At 36.9% G+C, this 18,681-nt stretch overlaps 2 protein-coding genes across 2 annotated transcripts in view; one reads left to right on the forward strand and one right to left on the reverse strand.

The window, feature by feature from the left end:
• The window catches only part of CCDC73 (coiled-coil domain containing 73), a 77,251-nt gene extending 76,126 nt beyond the window's left edge, over positions 1–1,125 (forward strand). Inside the window, exon 17 of the mRNA XM_064492471.1 lies at positions 643–1,125. Coding sequence (XP_064348541.1) covers positions 643–861 — 219 coding nt within the window. The 3' untranslated portion in view covers positions 862–1,125. The remainder of the gene's footprint in view (positions 1–642) is intronic.
• A 138-nt stretch (positions 1,126–1,263) lies between these two features.
• On the reverse strand, positions 1,264–17,109 carry EIF3M (eukaryotic translation initiation factor 3 subunit M). Its single transcript, XM_011000476.3, has 11 exons — positions 16,977–17,109; positions 14,457–14,589; positions 13,491–13,629; positions 13,092–13,215; positions 12,843–12,937; positions 8,071–8,154; positions 7,004–7,103; positions 6,295–6,376; positions 2,881–3,024; positions 1,909–1,969; positions 1,264–1,458 (listed from the first exon to the last, which is right to left on the reverse strand). The coding sequence occupies exons 1-11, from the start codon at positions 17,016–17,018 to the stop codon at positions 1,338–1,340; spliced, it is 1,125 nt and encodes a 374-aa protein (XP_010998778.2). The 5' UTR covers positions 17,019–17,109; the 3' UTR covers positions 1,264–1,337.
• Positions 17,110–18,681: the final 1,572 nt, after the last annotated feature.

Below are 18,681 nucleotides of genomic sequence, written 5' to 3' on the forward strand. Positions count from 1 at the left end.
TAGTGGATTTCTCGTGATTTTTAGTTTACACTTTATTTTCTAAAGTTCCAGTAATTATTTTACAATCAGAGAAACACCTTAAAATGAAGAACTTATTTCTTAAAGAGTGTTAGAAGCATGACCCAATGCAGTGCCTTGGAAACATGCCAACTTCCAAATACCTCTCTGCTCTTTCCTGTTTCTCCAACAATGGTGCTCTGAAGCATAAGAGGAAACATGAAGTAAAAGGTAGCTTTTACATGGCAGTTTACTTCCGTTAGCATTTAAAATCTCCTCTTGGCTTTCATAGAAAATAAAAAACATAGACATGCTTGGGAAGGGAAGAGAAAAAGACAAAACAGATTTTTATCTGCCTTGTTTTCAATGTTTTCTTTCAGTGTAAGCTAAAAACCTTCAAGAAAATGTGGTACCCCTGGAATGTATTAGGGCTCTTGAAGAGCTACTACATAAGCCTACAAATTGACATTTTAGTTTTTTGGAGTCAAAATTATTAAGGTAGTTGTTGGAAATTAGCCAAGAAAACGGTGGCTTTTATCACCGTTTATAATTGCAGAGGCTTAAGGATATTCTTTAAACTCTTGTTGATGACTGTTTAGAAAATGAGTAATAATTTCAGTGGTAAACTAGTTTGGTATTTCCTAGGTGAAAACAAAGCCTCTGAAATCAACTCTGCTACAAAGCCACTTTCAGGCTATCAAGGTTAAAGACACTACTGATTTGGCTGCGTCTCCTACTTGTGAAGATGACTGGCAGAGCCTGGTGACAAACCAAATAAATGAAATCGAAAAGTTTCTAAGCTCAGATGACAATCAGCCTAAAAAAAGAAAAGCAGAGGAGATGGAAGAAAAAACAACAGATTAAAACAATGTTGATAAATGCTTTCAGCGGTGAACTGATTTAATTGAAACATCGATGTTGTTTAGACTAGAACACAGTGACTGTTAGATCCGAAGCTTTAGAGTTGTACTCACTCTTCCTGATGTTATGAAACTCTATTACTATTGTTTTCACTCAGTAAGTGTTTCATTTAAGATCGCTAAGACTGCAAGGTTTGATGTTAGCATCCAATTCCCCTTCATTAAATTTCCTTCCTCCATGTATTTTCACCAATTCTTGTTCCACCTCAAACCCTTCCTTACAGAACACAACCTATGTGTTACAAGATAGTGACCCTTTGTAACTTATTACTCTGCATCCTCTGAAGATTTGTGATTTGTTTTCAATTTCTTTTCAATTTGAGACCAATAAATGTCCAGACTGTAGTCAGATTTCAGTCTATGTTTTACTATGATTTAGATTTTTTTTCCAAAAGGGACAAAATTATATAGCATAAAAATTCAGGTATCAGAAAGACTCAATAGGCTGTTTTTCACTTTGTTCAAGTTTTGCTTCCAGGCATTAAGTGTGTCATAGAGCTGTTGCCACTGTTGTTTTCCAAATGTCCGGTGTGTGCTATGGCTGGGAAAATTAAAAAAAGTTATTAGTCAACCTTTTATCCTCTGGTATTCTACAATTTTACACACTTGTATCTAGTTAAAAGCAGGTTAAATATACAGACAACATAATTTAGAGTTCTAAGAGAATTATTAGAAACTTATTTTTAAAACCTTTATTTGCCATATTGACCCTAAACCATCTATTCTCCTGAACTACATAAACCAGACACAGAAGTCATTAGTATTCTAGCCAGTGCTGAGCCATTAAATGAAATGTGCTGGAAAATAGGACTCTTTCATTAAATAAGCTAATCACATTCAGTCTGAACTTTAATAAAATTGTGATAAATAGCAACTATTTAACTACAGTCAACTGATAAGAACACCACCTTGGTTCTCTAAATATTTAAGTGAAATAATCAGAACAAACTAAATTGCTCTACAAAATGCTGCAAAGTATTAAGTGTCTTACCTGACAACTACTTTTCTCTGGGTCTGATCAATTTTGCAGTAGACCATTTTAGTTCTTACCGCTGAAAAAAGATGTTTTACATGACATGTTATATGGAAAATCCCCAGGAAAAAAGCCTACGGTATGAAACTGTGACCAAGTAAGCCACAATAAAACTTTACAGTTTTCCAACATTATTTTACAAACTCGCTCTCTGAATTTAATAACAAGCACAGCAAGATGATGCAACCAAAAGGCAGGCTGTTTGTCCTCTGGTTGCTGGGCCTGTCGCTACTAAATATCACACGCGGTTTTCATTAATTCTAGCGTTCTCGCCTACAATCACATGGGGGGGGGCTGGTTTCTTAATAAGATATTACTTCTTTATAGGACTGTTTGAGACTTAGAGCATTAGAAACAAACCATGTCAACAGTTCTGTACATTTTATTAATCTTAAAAAGCTTTTCTAGAAAAAACCTAATTAACAGTTAAATCACTTTATAATGCAATTATTGGGGAACAAGGTCCTATTTCTTGGCCAATCATAAAAAACTGATAAAGGCTAACATTTGTAGGTCATTTACTATGTGCCAGGCACTGAGCTGAGTGCCTTACCTGCATTAATCTAATTTAATCCTCACAACCGCAACTCCTACATTCCTGTTTCATAGAGGAAGACCTGATCTCAAACACAGGCCTGATACTGAAATCTAGGCTCTTAACCACTACATACTATATGCTACAATACTGCCAAAAGGCCTCTGTTCTACACGACTTAAAGGAATAGAACACACACCAAAAACCACACAGCTATTTATATTTCCACTGAATTTTCACTCTACTACAAATATAATCTGCTAATCTACTAAACATACACATTTGCGACAAAAGAATCTAGCTTTGTTAGCATAAAGCGCAGTTTAAAAGTCTTATGTTTCACGGGGTAGAAAGAGAAATTCTAGAAAAAAAAGGAAGTGTTCTAATTGCCTTACCGTCAATAACAAATGCCTCAACATCATCAGCTCCGATCTGAAGTTCCTGCTGCATTGTGTCAAAAGAAATTTCTTTGTTTTCCACTGCCATTCCCATAAAAGTAAGTAGTCTCATTTTTGCCATATTCTGTTCATGTAGGAGACCTAAGTAACACAGCAGTGAAACCAGCTAAGTATCCACACTAATCAAAGATCTGCACGATTACAACTCTCGTGTGAAACTGTGGAAGTCACTGTGTTTGGAGCACTTACATAGAGTAATCTTGACAAAGCTTCTTGTATTTGCAAACCATAAACTGACCCCATAATTAAATTATGGAGCATTTAAATTTTTTCTGTAACTACATTTATTGCTCCAGTGCCACTGGTGATAGGTTTAAAGTTGAGAATAACCTATAAAATGGGATTTTCAGGCCCTAGAAGTTTTATATAATTTACATTTTTAATATTTATACATTTTAGGAGCTAAAGTATACAAAGTACATTTCATAAGAACATTTTTATTTAATTGGATTACTTAAGTTTATTTTTACTAATAGCTCTCCCTTTAAACACTAGATTCCTTATCTACTTACTATTTGTCCTCTGTCAGTGTTACTGGTAAACATGGAGTTTTAAAATATTTTAATACACACTCAGCTATGAAAGCATTCCATTTCCCTTCAGGCTACTCTGGATTTAATACTTAAAAGCATGTTTCTCATTTCATTTATAGGTTAAAGTGATAAGTACTAGAAAAATTAACAGTGACACCTGTTCTTTTTAAGGCAAAAGTAGAAAACTATAAATAATTCAGAATTTTGCCTTATAATTTCTAATGAAACATTGTTACAATTATTTGGATTACTAACAATCATTAGACCTAAAAGGAAACTTAATGCCTGAGCCTTTCACTTTAAAAGACAATAAAATTGAGGAGTAAAAAGATTGAGTGACTTACTTACTAGTCATAAAGTGGCAGTGGCAGTACTAGGCCTAGAAAACAAGTTCATTTATAAAATAACTAGAAATACAACTATCTACTAATCCTGAATATCCAAATTATTACCTATTCATAAATAGAAGCTGAATTATATATAACACATCAAATATATTTGATTCGATGCTAATTTCTTAATTATAAAAACAAGTTTCTAAGATTAATCTAGAATTACGTTTCTTTTCTCTGAACTTTCAGATTATGTAAACTCAGCAAATGACTGATCATGTACCCTCTAGTAATTAAAAGCCTCAAGTTTGTATTGTTAAAAAAGTTCTAACCACTCCATAAATAAAACTGAAATTTATAACATTCATATATTAGCAGAAGACTAGGGAAGCCATTAATATAGGACTTAATCGTCTGTTAATTAGCTGTAATTATGATGCAGGCTTTCTATTTGGCACAGACTCAACAAAAACATGATCATAACTCAAATGAATGAGGTACCCAAGTAAGTACTGCTAACTAGGTTTAATGGAAATCTACAAGCATCAAAAAATCAATTAATGCACATTAACCCTAATTAACAAATGCAAATTAGATGCTAATTAACTTTCTGAAGCAAGAAGGTAGCAACTGGGTAACACCAGATTACATGTGGACATGTTAGGGCAATTCAGTTGACACGAGATAGTGCTACTTGTTGGGCCAAGTGTTAAAAGTGTTTTGAGATAAACTGATACCACCTGTGGAATCTAGACATTTGTAACCAGACTTTCAGCTGTAATAGATGTTTAATATTACACCTAAACCCAAAAATACACACATTTTATGTTTGCCCCAAAGTATCTTTTACAAACAGATTTCTAATAAGTAACTGTTAATTTGCATGAATTCCAAGAAACAAAAGGCAAAACAGGGTATTTGATTTCTGGTTTGCATAATAAATTACAAATGCTATATGCTACTTACTATGTCTTTCCTATCACAGAGAACAAATACTGAAGATTTTTCTCAATATCTGGCAATACAAGAAAATTCCTTAACATTATCAATTCTATGGGCAGATAGAGCTGTCTTTTAATACAATAAAATGATAAAGTCCTAAACTTTCTAAAATATAATTAAAAATTCTCTTGAAGTTAAATTTATTTTACTCTGTGCAGTTACAAGCTTACCAGAAATCAAAAAACCTAACAGAGGAATGAAGATTATATCTAGAGTGAATTATATAAAACCATGATCTATCTTACACATTGATACCTGCCCTTAAAAACATTTCAAACTGATGCCTTTAGGACTCTTGTTCTCAAAATCAAACTATTAAACCAGTGAAGTATGAGTTAAAAAGACTTGTAGGAAGCTGTTTTGTTTCATGAAAGTAGAGTACTACCTTCAAAGAGGAAGTCACAGTGTTCTGTGTCGTATTTCAATTTTAAAGTTATAAAAAAATCTAATTTTATGGAAACATTTATTCATTACTAATATGTCAAAACCTTAATGCAGTAATAAAAAAATGTGCATCATTGAGCAATTTCTGCATTGTCACTGACCCCTGTCTTAAAATGCTGCAATATAGAAAACGTAATTTTAATGCATGCAATAGCTTATGAACCAGTGCTCCTTTGAAACAGTCAATTACACATCAATGGGGGAGTGTCAAAGTGTTAATTACTACTCCTTTTTCTTCAGTGCGTAAATAAAGAGGTTGCTGACATTAACATTCCATCACATAGCTTCATGCCACAAAACAAATTAACTGGGACAGAATGTGGTTTTCTGGGTCTAGTGCACCTGGCAAAGCACTCAACCCAAACACACTTGCATCTACTTTATCTTAGCGTATTTCAAATGCCTTATTATGTTCAGAATAATACAATCTTCCCCAATTCCAATGGCTGCACAAAATTTACAGCTGAGAGGAATTAATGATTACCAAATTGAGAACTAATAATATAATCAAAGATTATAAATGTATTATTTACGTACACCTCAAACAACCAGGAAGACTAACATACCAATTTTAATACAGAAAATATAGCTAGCCTCGAATGTGACTACGGCCGAGTAGAAAAAGCAGCTTTGTTTTGTAGTTGACTTCACTCTCAGAAAATGGGTACTTGCTGTCCCCAACAAACTGCAGTTAGGAAAGTTTCTCCTATCATGTAAAATCACTACAATTCCATTTCTACCCCCATCTACAGCATCACTTAGATCTGCTTAGCAACACAGCATACTTCTATAATTTGTTACTGGGGGAGGTGGGCACCAAGTATAAAATACTGTATTAGAAGGAAAAAGCTGTTTATTGCAATTATATTACCATGGCTTTTTTTAAGTACCAAAAATGTAAATCACCATGCATCTAAGGAGTTAAGATCTTTTACACCACTGGTTAGGGTAATCTACACATAAAGCCATGATCATATTTGCTGAATCTCACATTCCCATTTCTCTCTCTACCCCTCCAAAGAATAATCTCTGAAACTTACCAAGTGAATCAATGAAGTCCTTATTATTCTGATAAAATTTGACATATGATGCCAATTTAGCACTCACAAAAATGGTTAAAAGCTATACAGAGACAAAAAAAAAAAAGATAAATAGTCAATAAAGAATCAAGACTTATACTCAAGATATTTTTAAGATACTGACCCACAGCAACAAGACTCTCTACATTTCTTTCAGGCAGAAACTTCAATGTTTGATCAAATTACCATCTAAACCATTTGGTTCATCAGACTCACTCAGATGAAAGAATCAGTAAATACAGTGAGTTCTAAACGATCTAACCCAAAAGATGGCGGTAATGACATAACACAAACAGAAAATAATCCAAAATGTATTTATACTTGCACTTGAAAAGTGCACTCATGTGTTTTTAAATATCAGATTTATCTTCCTAATTGGGGCTAGCTGACACTACATACTAAAAAGAAATTTGTTATCATCTAAGTTCATACTGGCCAAGCAAGCGAGGAAATGAAGGAAAGGGAGGAAGAACAGGAGTGTTGAGTGGTTGGAGAAAAGCTAAAGCCAGTCCTAAATATCAGCCTATTCCTATTTCATATAAAATGAATAAATAATTCTTCTCTTTCCAGATCTAACTGGCATGTTCATTAATACAAAGAGAGTTCTGGTTCAGTATGTTAAGATTTAGGGGGGAAAAATCATTTCTCACATTAAGGATAAACTACTTACATCATGAATAAGCTCGCCTTCCAAAAACTTGACTGGTTTTAAAGTAAGAAGATGGTCAAAGAGAAATGCATTTGAATCTTTCAATGCTCGCACAATACACCTTAATTAGAAAACAAAAATACAAGCTCACAGTCTTGAAATTCAGGTCCTTTTCACTGCCTTTGCAGATTGTGAAATACATTAAGTAAAATATCTAAGAGTTCAATATACACAGCATTAAAAAAGCTACAAGATTGGGGTTAAAACAGGCCAATAAATCTATCAGTTACATCCATTTTAACAAAATTACTTGCAGACAAAAACATATCTGGGGAGAAAGCATCACCAAAGTAATCAAAGAATAAAACAGCAGCATCATCAAAGACTAAATAAAACAGCAGTAGTATTTTACTGTATGTCACACGAAGGTAAGTACTTTAACGTGCATTATCTCACTTCTTCCTCACAGCGCCCTGAGAGACACACAGTATTATCAGGACCATTTTATCAGTGATGACACTAGCTCAGAAAGAACCTCCCCAGTAAATGCTAATTAAGTGGTCAACTATTTGAAAGCAGACATTCTGACCTCAGAGTCAAAGACCTTTTCTACTAACTACTCTTTCTACCAACACCTACCATGTACAGGATTTTGTGAAGAAATAACCCTATAAATTATATAAGTTATCATAATTTTCATTTCATAGATTTAAAAAACTGATTTTATTTGTATTGCTACTAAGTACACCTAGGACTGTTTGAAGTAGTTATTCTCTTAGCTAATGGGCTAATTTTTGGAACGCCCTAAACTTTTCCCTATCAACATACCTTAATAAGATAGAATCAACCCAAGATTAGGTTCTGCTACTCAGGTTGGAAACCCCCATTTCAGCAATACAGCAAACAGCTAACACCATGTGGCTATTTCCCATGCTTTCTATGGTTCTTTCATCAATACCAACTCTTGAATTTTGGTCTCTACATCAGAATCATCACAGAGCACATGCAGTCAAATGGCTCTGGATCACTGGCGGATCCAGCTCTACCCTGCTGATACATACCATCACTGGAACACTGTTTAATGTTACCTGTGGGCATCAACTCGAGCCTGGGAAGCATTGTCCTCTGTGTAACTTCCTAGCAATTCCACCATGACTTTCGATGCAGCATCACTAAAAAGAAATACAGCTTTAGGTATTTCAGAGTATCATTACTGCTATTCATTCAGTCAAAATATTTCCTAAGTACCAAGTACTTTGCTGATGAGATATACAATGGTGACCCAGAGACACACGGCCCCTCTCTCTGGGAAGTCAAGGAACTTTTCCTTCTAGTCGGAAAGAGACACAACTAAGGAAAAATAACTAAAAAGTAACTGCCATAAAGGAAGAAGTGGTGATGTAACAGTAACAAGAGCAGAGATAGAAAAGAGGCTGCTACTTCATAGAACCAACAGGGAAAGTCTTTCTCTGAGGAAATGACATGTAAGCTGAGATCTAAAGGATGGAGGGGGAAGGTGGGGTCAGATGACTTTCCAGGCAGAGAGAAGACCAGGTATAAAGGCCTTAGGTGAGAAAAAAGTTTTGTGTCTGAGAAACTGTTAGGACAGTATGGCTAAAGCTGAGCCAACGTCAAATATGTAAATAACTCTACTAACAACACCTTTCCAATTAAATCATCCTTAAAATTACATAGATTAATTGCTATGAAAAGCACAAAATAACTAAATGCACTCATTCAATCTGAACTCTTAGAAAATGTTTATCTTCACCCTGTATTTCTTCCTTTAACCTGATGAATCTTCAGCCAGTTATAGAAAGCTTAAGTTTTGCTAAGCAGAAAAAAATTTTTTTTCTCTTTTTTGTTTTCTAAAAACCCTTCTTCCCCCTACATGTGGATTTAACCTGGGCAAAATCAGTAAGAACTCTATCATTTCTTTTAAAGTTAAATGTCATTTTAAAACTTCCCATAAAGCTAAGGTTTAATAATCTTGTTCCAGGCTGCAAGCACAGGCACACTTTCCAGTTTTAGCAGCCACAGTATACTTCAATCTAATATACCTTATCAGCTTAAGAAATCTGAATTCACAAAGATCAGATAAAATAATCCATTTAAGTTCACAACATCTAACACATAATAAGGACTCAGAAGATATTATACAATTTGCACTCATCAACCACCAATATAAATAAAATCATGAAGGGGGGCACCCATACATGTAAGCATTCTTACTAAAAGAGTCTCAGAATTCTACTTAGGAACAAGGTAAAATGACAAACAAGAAAAACACCACTTTTTTGTTTTGCACTAGGCAAAAACCAAGTCTTATTAAACATACTCTCCTCGTTCCCTAAGTGTGGGTAGCATTCATCCATTCAGGGCCCATCACTGCCAAACATCTTGGGAATCCAATGGTTGACAGACAAGGCTCCTAGCCTTCACTGAGCCGATAACCTCAAAAACCTTTTAATAAAGGGTGTTAAGTGCCAAGATAAAAGTAGAGACCGTGTAAATATGGGAGGAGCTTTTCAGGCAGAAAAGGAGTTGAGTGCAGGTCTTGACAAAGGGTAGGTAAAGTTTCTATGAAGGACCAGACAATAAATATTTTAGACCTTGCAGGTCATATGGTCTTGGTTGCAACTACTCAAGTCTAGGCAAAAGCAGCCATAGGCAATATGTAAATAAGTATGGCTGTGTTTCAATAAAATTTTTTAGCACTGTAATTTGAATTTCATATAATGTTCAACATCTCAAGAAATACTATTCTTCTTCCCTTGGTTTTTTTTTCTCAACCATTAAAAAATGTAGAAACCATTCTTAGTTTGTAGGCCATACAAAAACAGGTACCAGCCTCTGGTCCAGACTGGGAAAGAGCAGAGTGCTTTTGTAGTTGACACAGGCTCACTACGTCTCGGGTGTTACAACCAAGAGAAAGGGTGAGGGTGGTGCATATGAGAAAGGGGGGGGGGGGAGAAATGGAGGGAGGAAACACCCATACACACATAGTTTCTGTAGTTTGGCACTGCACCATACAAAAATAACAAGGTGATTATCATCACAGTCACCAAGCCCATGCTACAGCAACACACAGAAGGCCACGTTGGAAAAGACTAAACGTGCTATACTAAGAATTTTGTACTGTATGCTACAGGAAACGGAAACCTAAAGAATGAAATGCTGAAATTTTTGCTTCAGAAAATCATTGTAGAGAGAACAAACAGAAGACCACTTCAAGATGTCTTGCTTAGAAGGATAGAGACTAATTTACAGGGAGAAAATGATAAATTCATTTTGGTCACATTGAGTTTGAGGCACCGGTGGGCCACATCCAGGTGGAAACAGGCAAAAACAGATTGAAAGCAGTTAGATACAAAGATCTGAAGCTGAGAAGAGAAGCCTGGGTCAGAGACAGGAATTTTCATTCAGTACGTGACAGAAGCCATAGGAATAGATGGATGACTCAGGGAGAGGGAACCGAGTGAGAAAAAGGTCCTAGCTCAAAATCTTGAGGAATACCAGCATTTAAAGGAGCAGAGGCGGAGTAATTTACAAAGAGAAAATGAACTGCCAAAGAGTGGTGTCACCTAAGTCGAGAGAAGTTTCTGTGAGGGAAGAGGGGAACAGTCCCACAATGCTGAGAGGTCAAGGAAGACAGGGACTGCAGAGTGACCACTGGACTGCATATGTTCTTAAAAATAAAGAAACCTACACTCAAATATCAGAAACTAATTTTCACATCAGAAAACTGGGAGAAAGCCAGGAATCTTATACTTCTGAAGTGTTTTAAAATAATTTAAGTTGAATGCCTCTGGGAAGGGCATACACTCTAGTTCCACTGACTACCACTTCATATTGCTTACATCCACTGCTTCCACAGCATGTTCACATTTTAGAAATATTCATTTTGCACATAGATACTGAGTACCTACTAGCATCAGACACTATTCTAGTTGTGAACAAAACAAAGTCTCTGCCCACATGAAACTTAAATTCTAGTGAGGATAATAAACATTATAGTATGTATGTTAGTAATAAGTGCAACAGGGCAATAATAAAATATAGATGGGGGGGAGCAATGTGAGGGTGGAGGAATACTGTCATTTTTAGAGAGCCAGAGAAGGCCTTTTTGATGAGGTAACAATTGAGCAGAAATGAAGAAGGGAGGGAGCCACAAATGAGGAGCTGTGAATGAAGCAAAGAATTTACACAAGGGCACCAAAAGCCAATTGAAGGAAGGGTTTCAAGAAGGAAAGAGTGATCACCTGCGGCAAACGCTGCAGGTATTTCCTAATACGTTAGCACGAGGGTATGTAGAGTAGAGCACAGACGCGTACTAGTGTCCTAGCTCAAGTCCTCTGCGAATTACCTTGGGAATTCTTTAGACCATTACTGTAGTCACTTCCCTTCTACACACAAAAGACAGAGGACCTACTAAACAGCAATTAGAGAAATCATCGGTCAGTATTCATCATCTCTGATAAGCACTAGACATTCAAGGAAAACCGTAAGACTCATCATTTTAGACTACTGTACCAGAAAAAAAGACTTTTTAAACATGAGTTTGAAAAAAATGAAAAGAATAATGATAGGAATAAAATACCCAATACTGACTGAATGCTTTCTCAATAATGAAGCAACTGTTTTTAGAACTTCATGTGTGTATCATCTTATTTAACCTTTTCCACAACCTTATGAGGCAAGTACCACTATTACTTCCACTTTGAAGTTGGAAACTGAGGTACAGAGATGTTAATTTATTCAGGGTCATATAACAAGTAGGGAAGCCAAGACTTGAATCCCAATAGTCTTATTCCACAGTCTGCACCTTTATAGTATATACTAAAATATGGATTCTTTCTGCAGTTGCTTTTATGCCCTCCCCATTTGAAACGGTCTGTCATAAAACTACTTCCTCCCAACACTTACTGACAACTGGCTGGAATGCTGCCACCACTGGGCCAACATGTAACAAACAGCAGCTACTGATTCAGAATGAAACAGGTTATTAATGCAAGATTCCCTGCTTATCTGCTTTTATAATAAAACATTGCAACTTTGATGGAAAAATTTCCTCTTGTATTGTTAAATGTAAATGGTCTGCAAAAAACCCATATTTTATTTAACATAACAGAAACATTAACCTTGTTGATCCTCTCTAATATATTAAACACCTCAGCACTGAAAGCCACCATAAAAATTGTACAATAAAACTAAACTGAAGACTAATTACCTTTTCTAAGTTTTTAACCACTATGTGAAAAGAGAAATTGAAAAGCTAGGCCAAAATGGCAGGATTATCCTTCAACACTAATTCTAAAAACTGGGCCAAACCTACTGTTTCGTACCACCCATAAACGGGGTATAGAGAAAAATAAATATTCTGGGCATGAAGTTTGCAGGGCTGAATACAAGCCTTAGAAACCCAAGACCTTGCAGAAGCCCAGCTGGTACACTGAAGTAGTCTGTTGCAGTTTCATCTCAGGGGCTCTGCTACATAAGAGACTCTGACTGACAGCCCCTCACTACCATTAAACAAAAGCGACAGCACCAGCCTGTGCTATGACATCAAAGCGCCATTAAATAACTCAGTCTAATGTTACATACAGCTTTGGTAACAACAGCTGTACCATTTTTAGAACAAAAGCAAGTTTTGCTTTTTAAAAAGTTTAAAGATGGGGGAAAAACTGTTTTTAACTTTGCAGTTATCTTTAGTTTAGTAGGTAAAATTTACAAAAAGAGATTTACAGCAACTTCTTGGAGAACAAAGTAGAGTAAAATCTTATCCTACTTGTCTTTAAAAGCAGTCTCAACTACTTATATTGCCTATTAAGTTTTAAGTTAGTACATTAATTCTGAATACCTTTTCTTACAATCCACAAGTGCCTCATAAAGTAGCCTTAAAAGGGTATGCTTTTTCTCAGTAGTGAGGTTCCAGTCAGAAATCCATTTTCTAACCTACAATGAGATTGACAGGAGGAAATTTAGTGGCACAGTGAACATATTTTGACAATTTAAAAGATAACATTTAGAAGACAAATATTTGCTACTTATTTTAGCTATAAAACTATACTTCTTATAAGTAGAACAAGTATTCCACCCAATAACTCACTTGATCCAGCTCAGTTGGAATATACTGGATGGCCCCACAAGATGCTGCCACTTTAATGAGGCTGCAATATACTGTGTATCTTACAGGAGTATTCTTATCCATCCCATGGAAAAGGTTGCTTAGCCTGGTTAATAAACAATGAAACAATGTTTGAGATCAGTAATGATGGTGATTACATTGATGTTATCTGCTCCCACAACAAACTTGAAAGAGATACTATTAAAAACTTCACATTAGAAGGAAGAAACTGAGGCACAGAAAGGTTAAGTGATTTGTCCAAGGTCACACAGCCAATAAGAGACACAGCTGACAGTCAAGTCCCAGAATTGTTTTCAATCATTAAATGACAGTAACATGAAGAGGTCCTTGAAAAACTGAGCTTTGTAGTTCTTAACTTACAATTGCAGTCTCAGAGATGGGCGTTCACCTTCCCGAAATTTGACCAGTTTCTCACACAGGCTTTCAATCAGAGCTTCTTGCTTATCTGGTTCCAGGATCAACAGGAGGGATACCACGCTATTCATCACACTTTCAACATCTACATGTGTATGGACAACACAACAGCCATACTATAATACCTAATGTATCTAGTTAAATAAGTATTTCCAATGTTTTAATACACTAAAGACCATTAAACATAAAACACTTAAAGATATAATCTGGCTACTATAAGGCAGCTCTAGATGACACTTCCTTCAATGGTGTGCACACTAAAAAATATAGTACACATGAGGTCAAATTAAACCAGCTCTGTTGTACAGCTAACATTAAGAAAGCAACTTATACATTTTATTAAAGGAGGAAATTATTAGTTAAGATTTGGCTTTCAACCAGTAAAACAGAAGACTGACTTACATGCCTACATAATATGTGGTTTCAACTTTTACTAGCAGGATATTAATCATATGCCAAGTTTAATTTCAAACCTTAACGAGAGATTTCAGGACTCCCAATTTTCAAAATTTCCTATTTTATCACAATAAATGAAGAATCAGCCAAATAACTTAATGGCAAATGAAGAATCAGCCAAATAACTTAATGGCTTTTAGATCACTTGAAATTGTATCCAATTTGATATTAATCTAAACCTTATGAAGAGATTATTTTTTTCCTTCAGTTCATCCTGAAATTACTAGTATTTACTGTGTGCAGTAACACTCAAAAGAACATACATGACGTGAAAATGTTTTTTCAAAATAGGCTTATTTTGTAGGTATAACAGAGTAGAAGAAACTAAAAGTATATGCAAAGGTAAGATTTAAAACAGTGCTTAAAGTTCTACACAAACAAAAAATTTAATTCACAAGTTTAAAAAGTAGGTCCTTTATGATTAGTAAAAAATATTACAAAAATTTAAAAACAAACCTTTATCATCTTCCTTAAGACATACATCACAGGCTTCAATAATTTGAGCTAAATCTACATGAAGTCCACCTTCCGAGTTCTCTTCTGAAATTTCAGCTCCTTTAGATTTCAAATAAGCTCGAAGCTCAGCAGCCTGTTGAATCAAACAGGGTTGCTATGTATCTATAAAATGAACTATGAATCACAAGACCTCAAACCATTCTGTCCCACTTCTGAAAAAATAAAACGTAAATATTGCATTTAATGATGACTTAAAAGTGCCTCTCTCCCTCCTCATCCATCACAGCCCCAGGTTTTCCTTAACAAGTGGTTACACAGACCCACAGTGATCACCTTCAGAATTTCTCTATCACCTGGACCTCCAGTAGACAGCAAAAAACCGTTCTAATATAAGCCAAAGCTTTTCTGAGGGAGCGGAGCCGGGGGGGGGGGGGTATGATCTGAGTAGGTAAACTTGATTTGCTTTAAAGATATAAAGTTTTATTGCTCTCAGGTGTACCCAGTTACCTAAAAGTTAGATGTTACATCGGCAAGGGGGTATCATTTGTTAATTAAATGTTTGAGAACCTCTCTTGAGACTAGCATTTTGGGAGATATAAAGATAAAAAGACTGCTTTTGAATGCTGCCTTGAACAAAATATTTATTGAATCTACTATGTAATTAATCTTTTAACATGCTAAATGCCTATCTGGATCAGAAAGCACTTTTGGACCTATAAAAACATAACTACAGTACCTCAACCAGGTATTTAGACATCTTCTATTTTAATGCATATATAATATTTAACAACTTATTCTTTTGAGGACTTGGTATTTGTAGCAGCCAAACATGAATGCAAACAGTATGTAACACAATAAAACGAAGAACTGAAACAGGAAGATGTAGGGATACCATTAGTAAGTACACAGACATCACATTTTCTAAACCCACAAATATGTTTGGCTACGTAAGAAAAATACATTAAATCTGCAAACCCGATGGTGCTATAGTTTCAGATAACACAGTAACTTCTCATATGAGTTAGTATTATAAACAAGATTTCATGAAACTGTCACCATATCAGAGAGCACAAAATACCACTATATGCTTCTCTATGAAGGAAACACATTATGGTAAAAAAAAAAAAAAAAAAAGGCATTTCCACAGTTTCAGCTTTGTACACACAAAGCAAACTTTTTCTAAGAACTATTTAGTCAGCAGTTTATTGTTTTTATCTGTTATCCTTACTGCCACAAATGGTTGTGGAGTGGTAAAAGCAAAGGAAACAAGGATTCTGAACTCCACTTTACAGAATTTGACAAAAGTTAAACTGAGTATTTATCCACTCAAAAGGAATGGCTGGTGTGAAACTGTTACAAGAACAGTAGCTAGCATAACCTAACTAGAAATGACACTTTAAAACTAATATAATCAATGACAAGAACTTCCTGCATCTACAAATCCTCTTCTATGTTAAAAAAAAAAAAAGCTTTTTTTAGTAATCTAATAGCCAATTGTTGATAACATGATTCCATTCCTAATCAGATAAGCTTTTTTCCCTTGTCTTTCACAAACCTTCCTTTCTAATTGTGCTCTACTCCTTCCCTAGCTTCCTCCCGCCCCCGCGCCCCATATTCCTTTCCCCTTCTTACTTTGCTCTTCAGAGCTGAGGGTCTGCATTTCTACCAAGGGGGGAAAGTCACACCTGCAATTCTAAGTTATCTTAAACTAGTAATGCTGTTTTCTCGTCTACGGAAACAAAAATCCTCACGTTAGGGTAGTAACAGAAAAATACAAAATGACAACACTTACAAATTCACAGAATACAGTTTTCAGTTCTGCAAAATTAACTTAGGGAAGATAATTTCAAGCTTGGTTTAACTCCCACTAACCAAAGTTTAACTTGTTATGGAGAAAATAAGAAACATTAGCAACGTCCACCAAAGAGCAAACTCCAGAGTGTAGAACTATTTGGACTGTTCACCAGGTATATGCCTCGAAGTATGAGTGAAATTGATGTTATGCTTTCAGGTTACAGAACTCTCACTCTTGCTCAAGTAATAATATAAAATACGACCTACGTACAAAAGAGGTGTCACCTGTGCCTTTCCAACCACTTTTACCTTAAGTATCAAATTATTTTTCCCTGGGCTGCTTTCTCGTTTAGATTCGCCACCTCCCACTCCGGATGTGGCTGTATTTGGGGGACGGAAGCAGAACCCCTCCGTAATGAGTCAGAAAGTACTGTGCCGAGAAGGGCCCCGACGCCGACCAGGAAGTTGGCGGTCGAGTCTCCGGCCCAGCGTTGGAACCGCCGGGCGGAGAGCCAGTGCAACTCCAGACCAGGAACGCGCGCCCCTCCCTCGCGGCCTCCCCACTCCCGCATGTGGAGGAGTGAACCGCGGCTCTAGGCTCTCCGGCGGGCTCCGCGGGGCGGCAGCCAGTCCTCTTGGCCCTGGCTCGGCCCCGACTCGTCCCCTCACACCCCTGAGGCCGCCCCCCAACCCCGCCCTGTCAGCACCCACGGCCCGGGAACACACCTGGTCTTCCTCGCTGATGTCGATAAACGCCGGGACGCTCATGGTGAAGGCCGGGGCACGGCGGACACTCCGCTGCCAAACCACGCCGACCGGAAAAGGCAGCTGGGCCGCGCTGCGGCGTCTCACAACCGCTTCCGGGTTATCCTGCGCGGGTCTTGCGGGGCGGGGTCACTGGGACGTGGGGCCAATCGTAGCGCGCGCTCCTGCTGGGGGCGGGGCTGACGCTCTCGGGGCTGGGTTGGGTTGGGGCGGGTCGCGGACGGGCCCTACCCCGATACCTTCCTGCGCCGCTTCTCGCGGCCTCTAACTTCTGGAGTGGACTTTCCGACTCTCTTTCATGTTACCGCTCCGCTTGCGCCTCACCTAGACCACCTACCCACTAAATTTTAAACGAGTTTTTTTCGAGTTATAAGTTAACTCACTTTAAGCCTTCATTGAGCGATTAGCTAGTAGGCAGTGCTCTCTGCACTGGGGGTTAGCTCATAGTCCAGTGGGCGCATGAGAAGCGCCAACATTACAAAGTGATTAGAAAAGCAACCCTGAATGGCGTCGTGTTTTTCAGCATGGACTCCAGAGTCGAATCCTTTGGTACTGATGGAATCCCTGCTGCACCATTTGATGGATGTGTGATTTGGGGCAATTGCTTAACCTCTGCATTTTAGCTTCCTTTTGGGAAAATAAGATCATGTACTAATCTTACGGTGATGTTGTGAGGGTTAAGTAAATTAATTTATAAAGCACCCAAAACACGGTGATCTCCGAATGTCTTGGCCATTATGAATTAGTTATTGTATGTAACATGTTAACTAGCACTACTGGGAAGACAAAAACAGAGAAATGGTGTGTGTATGAGTGTGTGTGCATGCCCTTTTGGACAGAGTGAGCAAAGAAGATGCCTCAAATGATAAGGAGAATTGAGGGGAGTGAAAGTACCAATGAAGAAATCTGCAGGAAAGTTTTTCATGCAGAGGAAACAAGGAAAGGATTTGAGGCAGATGCAAGGAAGCCTGTGAGCTGGATCTGAGAAAGAGAGGAATAGGAGATGAGATAGCCACGTCCAGATCATGGTCTTGTAGCCTTTATAAGAATTTTGGTTTTGACTCTTATGGGCCTCTAACAGGTTTTGAGCAGAGGAGTAAGGAGGTCAAACTTCACTTTTTTTGTAAAGCATCACTGTGGCAGGTGTATTGCCAAAATGATGTAAGTTGGGCAAGGGCCCAAGTAAGGAAACTGGTTAGAAAGCTGTTACGAGGATGGAGTAGAAGATGGTAAAACTGGTAAGATTTATTGACAGATCAGATAAGGGATGTGAGAGAAAGAGGAACTCAAGGTGACTCCAGAGGGTTGGCCTGAATTCAAGCCAATGCTTTCTAACATTCTGGGGCAGACTATCTACTTGTAGTAATTGCAAGCTTGCCTCTTATTTGGAAATGCCAAAAAAAAAAAAAAAAAAAGGAAGCCTTGATACACACCTGAGAGTTATTGTTTAGGAAATTAGGGAAAATTAAGTTTAAAAAATTATAGGAAACTCAATAAAATAAGAAAGAGAACAACCCAATTGTAATGCAAATTTAAAACATGGTAAGTGCTAGTACACACTTACTATGAAAGTGTTTTTTTTTTTTAAACTGACAATACCAAGTGCTAATAAGGATATGGAGCAATGGGAACTCTAATAAATTGCTAGCAAGAATGCAAAATGGTA

Source organism: Camelus dromedarius, chromosome 12, assembly GCF_036321535.1.
Source record: "Camelus dromedarius isolate mCamDro1 chromosome 12, mCamDro1.pat, whole genome shotgun sequence".
Taxonomy (NCBI): Eukaryota; Metazoa; Chordata; class Mammalia; order Artiodactyla; family Camelidae; genus Camelus; species Camelus dromedarius.

Bases quoted from the DNA above. Each gene is read 5' to 3' on its own strand.
- EIF3M (XM_011000476.3), bottom strand. From the start codon at position 17,018: ATGAGCGTCCCGGCGTTTATCGACATCAGCGAGGAAGACCAG. The intron at 7,104-8,070 runs GTAACATTAAAC...TTTCTAATTAAG, and splicing joins GCTCGAGTTGATGCCCACAG to GTGTATTGTGCGAGCATTGA. The intron at 3,025-6,294 runs GTAAGTTTCAGA...TGTGTTACTTAG, and splicing joins GGACTTCATTGATTCACTTG to GTCTCCTACATGAACAGAAT.